The sequence below is a fragment of the Nanorana parkeri genome, unplaced genomic scaffold (genome assembly GCF_000935625.1).
Source record: "Nanorana parkeri isolate BGI_ZX_2015 unplaced genomic scaffold, ASM93562v1 scaffold382, whole genome shotgun sequence".
Taxonomy (NCBI): Eukaryota; Metazoa; Chordata; class Amphibia; order Anura; family Dicroglossidae; genus Nanorana; species Nanorana parkeri.
Genome location: NW_017306650.1, coordinates 853,135 through 863,809, shown reverse-complemented (window position 1 = coordinate 863,809; position 10,675 = coordinate 853,135). Strand labels below are relative to the sequence as shown.

General features: G+C 40.5%; 1 protein-coding gene across 2 annotated transcripts in view; it reads left to right on the top strand.

Annotated features, from left to right (window-relative positions):
* ARHGAP29 (Rho GTPase activating protein 29) overlaps nucleotides 1-9,922 on the top strand; it is a 127,582-nt gene extending 117,660 nt beyond the window's left edge. For both annotated transcript variants that reach the window (XM_018559219.1, XM_018559221.1), the window contains 5 exons: nucleotides 475-704; nucleotides 3,825-4,104; nucleotides 4,390-4,501; nucleotides 4,981-5,076; nucleotides 8,639-9,922. In XM_018559219.1, the coding sequence (XP_018414721.1) occupies nucleotides 475-704; nucleotides 3,825-4,104; nucleotides 4,390-4,501; nucleotides 4,981-5,076; nucleotides 8,639-9,507 (1,587 nt within the window). In that variant the 3' untranslated portion in view covers nucleotides 9,508-9,922. The remainder of the gene's footprint in view (nucleotides 1-474; nucleotides 705-3,824; nucleotides 4,105-4,389; nucleotides 4,502-4,980; nucleotides 5,077-8,638) is intronic.
* The last annotated feature ends 753 nt before the right edge of the window (nucleotides 9,923-10,675 follow it).

Below are 10,675 nucleotides of genomic sequence, written 5' to 3'. Positions count from 1 at the left end.
TTTCTGCATTGAAATGTTTTTTGTGATGTAAGATGCAATTGGGTAAATGTAAACCATTTGCTGCTCTTCCTTTTTAAATCTGTATCTCTTCTCATGCTTGGGGAGAACTTCCCTTTGCAGCTGAGTGCCCCTTCCTGTAGTGCTGGCTCAGATTGTGAACCTTCACACAGACACCATGTATCCATTTCAGAGACAAGGCAGTCTGCTGCAAAACAGAAGTTCTGCCCTGCATGAGAAGAGATACAGATTTAAAAGGAAGAGCAGCAAAGAGAAAGGAAAAAACAATGGATTATAGTAAGGTACACATTACAGTATTGTTTTATGTTAAAAAACCTGAGGGTTTAATGTCACTTTAAAGCTTTCCTTGCTATAAATAGGGTTACTCTCAAGAAGATAACCTGATCATTCAATGTTTTATCAAACCTACAGGTGTTTAAAGTATCTTATCTAATCTAAATGATTGCATTTCTTTAGCTTCCAGAGCCCTTGATTTTATTTCGCCTTTACAATGAGTTGATCGGATTAGCCAAAGAAAGCCAGCGCTCTATCGATGAGGTTGACTCTAAAGCAGGCAGCCCACCATTGAAGAGACAGCCATCCGGAGTTGAACTCAACAGGGTCATCCTTAAAATAAGAGACTTGCTGAAACCGCTACCACTGCCAAACTACAATACGTTACAGTTTTTGATGGGACATCTACACAGGTAAGGGGTACTACCAGCAAAATAATCTCTGCTGTGGGTATGTAGATCAACCCTTGGATTCATGCATATAGGGATGATACGATGCACCCTGCTAACAGGGTCAGGGTAAAAAACATAGGGACTACAAAACTTTAGTGGGTGCATTCCTCTGCATGTTCTAGAGTAAACTCAGTAGATGAACCTAGGCAAGCACATCTTAGGATGGCCTATTTATTGATAACTGTATAAGTAATAAAAACCTGTATCCCCTTTTATATGCTTCTGATTACCTGTGGGAGCATCTAAAAGGTGGTTTATAGTTTTCAAAACAATTATTATACCCAAGGGCCTTTTTGTATAGATATCGTCATAGGGAAATGTTTTTTTTGCGGTCAGTAACCCCTCTGGGAACATTTCCCTTCACTACAAGTCACCCAAAAAAATACAAGGAGCAAACGAAAATGTTGCCAATCGGGGAACACAAACCGCAACACAAAGTTTGTAACGTTTTTCCACTCTACTAATAAAGATGCCAGTCCTCTTCAAAGAGAGTCATATACTTCCTGTACCGGTGATACAATTGGAAGTGACGGAAAATGTAGATATTAGGAGCATGGACACCATTAAAACCTAACTTGGGTTTTACCCATTCGCACTGTATCTGACAAAAATAAGAATTTGCTAGAGTTCCACAACAATATCTTAAATGTTTATTATCATGTTTTGGTATGCAAACAAACTGATGGGGTGGGAAGTTCAAGGGAGTGCTTAGAGGAGTTACAAAGTCACTGGAAAGGAACTGTATTTTGTAGCCAAATCTTTCTGTACAGCCTTTCAATTATCTAACCAGATATATCTACTCAGGGCCAGTAATGGAATAATCCATAAAATAGTAAGTCCCAATAAAGCACAAACACCCCTCACATTCTAAATCTGGCTTCTGGATGCATCTCAGTCCCGGGTACAGGCAACAAGCACGTCTTCACTTCAGCAATCAAAATTTAAAGCACGCTGCTCTCCACGGAATCTTGTCTGGAAAATAAGTTTATTTAGTGAGCAACAAATACAACAGCCATATCTTCCCTCCTCGATCCTCAACCTGTAATGTGTTTCACTGTTCAGACTTAGTCATAGAAACCTGTGACTAAGCCTGAATTGTGAAATGCGCTAGGTTGAGGATCGAGGAGGGGAGATATGGTCGGTGTATTTGTTGCTCCTTAAATACTTTTATTTTTGGAACAAGGTCCTGTGGAGTGTGGCATGCTTTTAATTTTGACCTTTTCATTTTTTACTTGCTTGAGCTCCAGCCCAAAACTCTTCCAAATCCCCTAGCAGGCTGAAGAAAAGGACCTCTGCACTCTATCTGATAGCAAAAGTCTTCCCAGTGGTCCCCACACACCTGCATAGTCACAGCTCCAATTGGCTACGTTCAAGCTTGTGAGCTGTTGTCAGACTTTAAGGTTAACCATACGTGGCTCGAATTGACCAATGTTTGAGCTTCGGGTGGCCCTGTCGGTACCACCCTGTGGGCCTCAGCTGCCTGAATACAGTAACCACCAGGCAGAGATTCCTCCATCCATGCTGTTTAGTGCAGATGGCGGAATCAAATTATTTTTCACATTCAGCCCATGCAACTGAACAAGAGAAATCTATGTATATGTCTAACCTAAGGCTGTTTACGTATTTGCAAACCTCAGTGTCCCCCTTCATATACAGGTGTTTTTGATGGTTGCTTTCACAGAGTCCTAGATAATTCACTTTCCCACCCTCTAATTTACTGTCTGTCCAAAAAGACATCTGTTGAAAGAGTAGATGCTAAAGAAAAATATTATCCGTACGCAGAGCAAGGATAGATTTCCATCCCCAGCCCATTCCTGAGGTGTTTGTGCATTAGTTGCTGGGCATTCTGCCTGTTTGAATTATAATAGACAGGTCAGTCCGTTCTCACACACCACGAGATGTGGTCATTGCACCGGGGCATAACATGACTGTTTTGCTGTGAGGAATTTATCCCGCAGCATAATTCTCAAATTTCTCTGCAGAATGTTCAGGCTAGACTTAGCACTTAGAACATTAGCTGTTGACCTATTTAAAAATGTAAGTATGCACAGACGCAAGCACAATATCTATAACAAATGTTTATTGTTGCAATGATGTGTGGGTGTGATCGGAAAATACATTTTACAGAGCTCGTAACATTTTCTAATTTTAACCTGGTATACAGAAATCATGCTCTGCAGTACTTTCCAATAATTAGATTGCCTTAGAGATTGATTGTGAGTTGTATGGGCAATACTGTCATTATTCTAAAGCAATGCAAACTATCCCTGGAAAAAAAGAATGTAGTACACCCTTTTCCTGCTGCCCGTGCCACCAAACACCACTATGCTCAATAGAATCTGCCCCCAATGTTCACAGGGAAACTGATACAAGCTCCTGGGTTCTGCCCTCATTGGTTCCATGTCACCACTGTATACTGTAGTGATGTGGAAAGCGGCAGAATAAACCACTCGGGGCTGTGGAGGATCCAGGGAATCTACACTCCCAGTTTCCCAATGGACTTTGGGGATGGTTTTTACTGAGCAAGCAAGAAAAGGTAAGAATTTACATTCTTCTCTTGCAGGAAAAGCTTGCATTGGGAATCTTGGTGTAATAGAAGGGTTTTTCCTTTAGTTTTGGATAGAGTAGGGAAGGTTTGCAACCTCTGTCAGGTTTTTTATTGTCTGCATTGCTGCTAGGAAGATTTAGCCACTCTGTTCATGCTGGTGACTGAAAGATTGTGTATCATCAATGACTTTGATGCACTTTGGCACATTATGCTATAGTTCTTGAGGGCATGTGGGCACCAACATGTGGGTGAGAATGCTGCACTGATTTCAAAAGATTTGTGATAGTGTTGTCACCCTATCATAGTTTGTAGAAAAATCACTGGTTTGGAAGGTCAACAAGTACATTTTTGTCGTGTTGCAGGGAGGCTAAGGTCAAACAAACGACACATAGAAACAACACTTCTAAAGCTGTACAATATGAAAAAGTGAAAAACAATATTGTGCCGAGCTAATAATCGTACACATCTAGTACATTGAAACATATATAAATGAATCGCATATATAGTTGACTGTATGTTGTTTTACCTTATAGGGTGACAGAAGAAGTGGAAGAAAATAAAATGACTGCCAGCAACCTGGGAATAATATTTGGACCAACCCTAATTAGGCCACGTCAGACCGATGCCACCATTTCACTCTCCTCTCTTGTGGACTATCCATATCAAGCACGTATTGTGGAACTGCTTATAACATACTATGATAAAATATTTGACGTGTCCCGTGAGATGGTTAATCCTGAAAAGCTGGTTCTGGCAGAGGACAGGGAACCGCAGCAGATTCGCAAGTCACAGTCATTGCCAGTTGGCAACGAGGTAGGTCTTCTGTTGATCATTTATTAAAAATCAGCTATATCAAATCAGTGACTTTGTTTGTTTCACTCAATACACCCCACCCAGCCACCTTTTCTTCCATAGGAGAGTACTGAAAATGCACCTCAGGTTGGGGGCGGCAGGTGCTTATAAGAATATTTTAGAGTGGTTTCATGAAAATAAATTCATAGATAGAACTACAGGGCAGATAGGGCTTAGGATTTTATGTGTGTTTATATATCAGTCTTTAACCATGTTACCTGACACAATATTTTTCTGCCTTTGTAGAACATTATGCTTTCCAAACGTGCCTGCTCCCTGGATGAGAATTCATTAGACTTTAAAGGAGTGGAGGAGCGAGAGAGCAGAAATCATAGTATGAGCATAGTGGAAGAGAGTGGTAAGTTTTTGATGTCATGGCAACATCACATTACATTGCTGTCCTTTTGGTGAAGTGCAAACAACTTGACAATCCATTAGTTGTGCATGATGGAAAAACAGTATTACCTTCTTATGTGAAAGGTTCATCTCTTGTTTGGAACTTGCCGTGCAGCTGGCTGTATATTCCTGCTTCTCATTCAAGTGATGCCTCCCTTTTCTTTCTGCCTGTTTCATTCTAATTTTCTTTACTTTACTTGATCTGAACTCTCAAGTTCCCATGCTGAGATTATGCCTATTACCTGGCCCTGCAGTTGCTTGTATTCCTATGTATAGACATGTTTAATTTAGCTTTTTTGTTTGTTATTAATACATTCTCTGGTCCTTTTGAGATCCTTTTGTATGTCTGTTCTGCCATACTTGTGTATATTTCACACGTAACAAAAAGTATTTGTTTATGTGCATTGAGAACCCTAAACGTTTGTAACCTGGTTCTTCCAGAACACAACTCGTGTGACCATGAAGATGAATTGCGCCAAGATTCCTCCTCAGAGCCAGTAAGCCCAGTGTTCACATTACAAGGTTCAGAGGAACAAGGTGAGCTGCCTTCTTTTTTCTGCACAAAATACACCAGCTTTAAGAGACAACTCTATGCACACAATGTTTTGCTCTCATAATATTTAGGTTGGTTAAGTTTTATTGAGAGCTTTTGGATGTTAAGTAAATAATGTGCGCTAGCATCTACCAATGATTGTATGAAGTTGCCTTTCTTTAGAGCTCAGACTTGAGCAGTGCTGTAGTTTCCAACAGTGTGTAGACTTGGCAGATGGTATCCTTGAAAAATGGCAGGTATACTGACTGACACTTTGCGAAGATCTTTTTTAAACATTAGGTACTCCTGGCACAAACCAATTTCCCTTCTAAAGCTGGCCATACACTCTGCGAATTTCGTCTGGTTCTTGCGTCGGCACTTTTTCGGCCAATGCTGGAGAGTCACCTGCATTCTATACAGCGTACAGACCTTCAAATCCAAATTATTGGTGCTTGAAGTGACAACGCGGACGGCGCTGTGTCACAGTACAATTGATTAGGGATGCAGCGATACCGAGTATTTACAGGGTACTCGCCCAAATGATCTGATACTAACCCACTATACCAGAACTTCCGGTCAGAGGGAGATTTCCTCTGACTGGCAGTGCCGCAAGGGAACATGGAGCCGGCTTCCCAGCCAATTAGGAAGCCGGGTAGCAGGTAATGACACGCGACTGGCCTCTTGATTGCCCAGAAAGCCGGCTCCATGTTGATTGGCTGCGGGTCATAAACCAGTAGCTGTAACGGGGACATTGAAGTTCCCAAGAATTATAAAAGGCCAGTGTTTGGTTGAGCAAGCCCATCAGCATCCTACCTGTACTGATATATTAGTTTTGGGTTGACTTTGCCTTAGCTAAGCCGTAAATGCAGGTTGCCAGGATCGCTTCTGTTGTAAAGCCGACAGTCGGCTCTACAAGTTTAAACAGAGTCCCGGCGGCAAAAGTCGCCGGGAGTCTGTTTAAACAGCCCCGATGCTGGCGACGTACACTGTACGTCGTCAGTCACGAAGGGGTTAATAAGATGGTGCATATCACAACTGTGTTTAACTTCCAATCACAGCCAGTCACATGGCTCCATTACATAGTTCCTTGACTGTATTTAAAATTATTAAGCCTGATTGGTTGCTGTGTGTTAAAGCACACCATTACTCTTGGCATCATGCTGTTAAGTGAATCCTATCTGTAAATATATGCATCCAACACAAGGTGCTGATCACCAGGCCAGAAAATAAAGTACTCAAGAGAAAGTTGTACAAAGCCGCCCACACCTCTACAAAACTAGAAAGAATGCTGTTGCAAAACAGAAATACTGTTATTTTTCTGATGATGTAACAAGTTCAGTATTGTTCTCTTTAAACACTTGTTAATGTTTACCTAATATAAGGTTTTCATTGCTAGGATACTAGTTTATTTATCAATCAAATAAACAGGCATTAAGTGTATGACAAAACAAAACACATTTCAAGCCAAGCGAATATTTGAGAAGAGATCGCCTTTCATCATGATAAAACAATAATTACCATCGCTGATCTAAATCGCTGTGAAGTAGGTTTAAATCCTCAATCAAATCTTGTAGAGATTAATGTCCTCTAAGGATTGCTTCCTCCTACCAACCACAGGTGTAGCCTTTTAGAACAGTCATTTTCATGACGCAGTTGTAGCATTTAGTTTCCAAACGTTTCATGGAATTTGAGGTTTTGGTTATCAATAGTTGCTGGAAATCACGTGAAATCCTTGTGTAATGTAGCTAAAACTCCCAAACGTTTAAGTCCAATTCTATGGTTTGACCACAGCTGACCCTATGGAAGATAATGATTTAGTTCAGATGAGATCAATTTTACTACATACATCTAACAGTTTGATATACTGTATTTGTTGCTATAAAGCAGAGTTTCTCAGCCATTGCTATGTGAGCCCCTAAAGGGACACTTGGAAATATTAGGGTTACTCATGACTATCATACTTATATCGGGTTAAGAGGGTGAAGATTTAGGTTATATGGCTTGCTATCTATAGCAATCGAGGGTCAATATGCTTATAGTTATTTAAAAATATATAATTTTATTAGTTTTTGTTTTTTTATATATAGAAGTAAAAGAGAATAACTTAAAGGAAATATTGTCCGTGTTTGTTAATGTTTTATAAACCTTGCCTCTATCTACAGTTTTTATTTACATATTCATGAGAAATATAGCCAGACAGGTTATTGTGAGGTGGGCTTAAAGGAACCAAAAAGCCTCCCAGTAAAACCAGTTAAATGCCTGGTAGAACCTTTTCTAACAAAGTATTTGCATGTCTTATTTCCATCACAGATTAAAAAAAATGAAGGGGCTTATTCCTCATTTAAGAATAGTGGACAGAGCCATGCAAATCATATCCACCTAAAGGAAACTATATTATTTCTCGTCTAATGAAATGCAGAATATAGTGAGGAGGAGGAGTAGACAGGAGGAGTAAACACTAGCAGTCAAAGACAACTCTAGGGCAGCATAGGATCTCCTCTCAGACTACCAGCATGCCTCAGTTTTTTGCTAGTGTGCAGGGGGGATGGGTGTCTAATTTTCAAAAATGGGAAAAAATATATATATTTGTATTTTTTGCTAGTGCCCCTTTTTCTTCTCTGCATAATTGCTGGAAGTTTGTCTCTGATGGCTCTCTGATACAGTTTTTATCAGTCTGACTTTTGGAGTACCATGTCCATACGCCGTTGAACAGGACATTATGGGGATAGCCTAGAAGTTACCTTTTAGACACTGTGGTCCACATAAGGTGCTGCCAGACTCAGCTTGGTAAACAGCTGTAACGTGCTTTTCAGGTCCTGAGCTGCTGGCTTTGCATCAGCACTTGCCCTGTCTCTGAAGACGCAGAATAGGCTTTTTGGGCCAAGCACCAGGAGCTTCCTCAAATACCGCTGGGCTCCTTTATTCCCTGTTCTTGACGGTTTTACCGTGAAAGAGGTGAACACGGGGGGACTGAGCAGTAACGTCATCCACTGCTCCATGTTCCCACTATACAGGATCCAGGAAGCATCTCACCACTGCTGCTCCTACTTGAAAAGAGCCACGTGGAACTTTTGTTCTGTTCCTTCTGTCCGTTATTTCACGAGTACCTGAGGCCCTGGCTCTTACCCTGAGTCTATAATAAGTTGCGGCTTTGTTGTAGTAAGGCAATATGTCTGATTCTAGACACAGGTGGTAGACACAAACTGTGACCATCGCTCACACTCTACTTCTCAACCTGTTTTGAGAAATGCCATGCAGCCATACCTGGAGTGCATGCAGATAGCAAGTGGCTGCAAAAAGGCTGCTGAAGATCAGCAGGACTAACATGCAAATTAAAAAAAGGTAAAAACAGCTTTTTTTTTTTTTTTTTAAAGGCAATTCTTTGATGCACAAAGGTTTAGCAAACTAAATGTCATTTGATTATGGTTTGCAACTACTTACAACATAATTGTGTTACAAGTTGCTTGAAAAGTGGTGGATTTTATGCAGCAAAAAGTGCACTTTTTAACTACAGTCCTTGAAGTACAGCTTGAACAATCCCATCTAATTGGTTATTTTTTTTCATAGATGTCTCTTTGGACACCATTTCTGAGGGAGAGGTAAGAAGTATTGCAGAAGACGGCACAAAAGCAAACAATTCTGTAGCTGCAAAATCCTATAGACAAATATCCAAAGTTCAGCTGAGGGCTCCTCGAGCTAAGCCAGTGGTTCGTCCTGTAAGTTTACCCGTGGATCGGCTTCTTCCTCCCTCCGTGCTGAACGAAAAGAATTCCAGGAATGTGGGTGTGGCCACCTCAGACAAACTTGGCAAGAGTCCCATTATTGAAGAGGTCTCTGAGACTAAACCTCTATCCACTGTGAATTCTTGCCACAGACTTTCTTGTTACGACTCCCAGAGTTATCGTAAAACGTGGGATAAGCAGTACAAACAGTATGACATCACACCCAGGACTGCAATGATCATGACGAACGTTCCACAAGAAATAAGAGCGCACGATGGAAGTCCCACCATCTTGTTATCCAATCCCACGCTGCCAAAAGTACCATCCACGGGCCAGCTCAAGCCATTTGCAGCCACCACCGACAGCAACTCAACTGAACCTAATCCACTTTCTGCTTTCAGAGCCCCAAGAACTTTGCAGCCTCCACCAGGAACTTTTTACAAACCACCTCCCCAAAAAACAAAGCCAAGTGAAGAGACTTCTCAAAGTGACACCACATCCGCCAGTGGTGGTAAAGCACAGTATCAGCACAACAACAATAATGTGAATCTAGTTGTAGACTCAGATCTGGTATCTGAAACACATGGACAAGGCAAACCCTCAGAAAAAACTGTTCCTGAGGAGTTTTCACCATCTGATGTCAAACCCGCCTTTCCAAGACTTCGGGCAAAGCGTGTTCAGGAGTTAGAACACAGAGAGGCCCACTTTGTGTAGCATGAAACTGCAGCATATACTCCCTCCGCCCAGGAGTGACCTTCATGTGCCATATTGTGAATACATTTTTTTTTTTTTTTAAGAAACTTAACTGGAAAAAAACAAAACACTGAAGTATCCCTTTTAAGCCTTGTTTTATGCTTTTCTATATCAGATTGTCTATTTGCGTATGCATTCCTCCGAATAGAAGTGGTTTATAAGGTGCACTTAGTGAAGTTTATATTATTTTAAAAAGTGAAATGCTTATTTATACCAAGAAACAGTATTCATGTATGGAACAAACTGTTTTCTAATGTAAATTTTGTTCAGTAGGTTAAAAAAAAAATTGCATTCTTATGACAGCAGCAAAAACCATTTGAACTTGCTGAAGGAAAGCATGTAATCTGTGCAATTAAAAATGAGCTTCTGTATAAAATAATGTATAAAGCCCCCCTGGGGTACATTTGTTTATCATAACTGTATATTTTACACCTGTGTTGTCATCCATTGCCATTTTACATGTTGTCACTTTAATGTTATTTTTACAAAGATTATGCACTTAAAACTTTATTTTTTACAAATGCTATTCAAAAATAACCCTATCGAGCGCAGGTTGTTGGAGGAGGTGGAGTCAATTTAATGAGCAAACAACACCTCCAGTTCCATTAGGAGCACCAAGCTTGGTTGTCTCCTTCCTCTGCCTGGGTTTCTACTGTAGGTTGGCCCTGATGCAGTCAAAGGGAACATTAGGTCAACAGGTCGTCATAACATACAGTATGGGGGCTTAAAACCGATGCATTCATATACTGAAGGTGAGCGTTCTAATACTCTGATATCCACATTGAGATATCCTTTCCATGGGTAAAAAGTTGACCACATATATATAGCTGAAATCTTTTAGGCTATTATGTAAAAACAATGGCGGAGAGTGGCGGTACACAGTCAACCGCAGCAATCGTGAGCCTTCAGCTTTTATAATAGTAAAATTGTAACCGCTGTTATGTGGTTGTACATCATTGCTCTTTTCCTTAAATGTATTATTTGCAGCAGATTTTGGATAGGGGTTTGATGACTATCTCTACCATCCCAATATACAATAAAGCTTTTTAGAACATTTCCCGATACAGATATGCAAGTTTCAGATATCTCAGTATTTATCCTGTTCTGGGGTCTTTCTCAAACTCTGTTA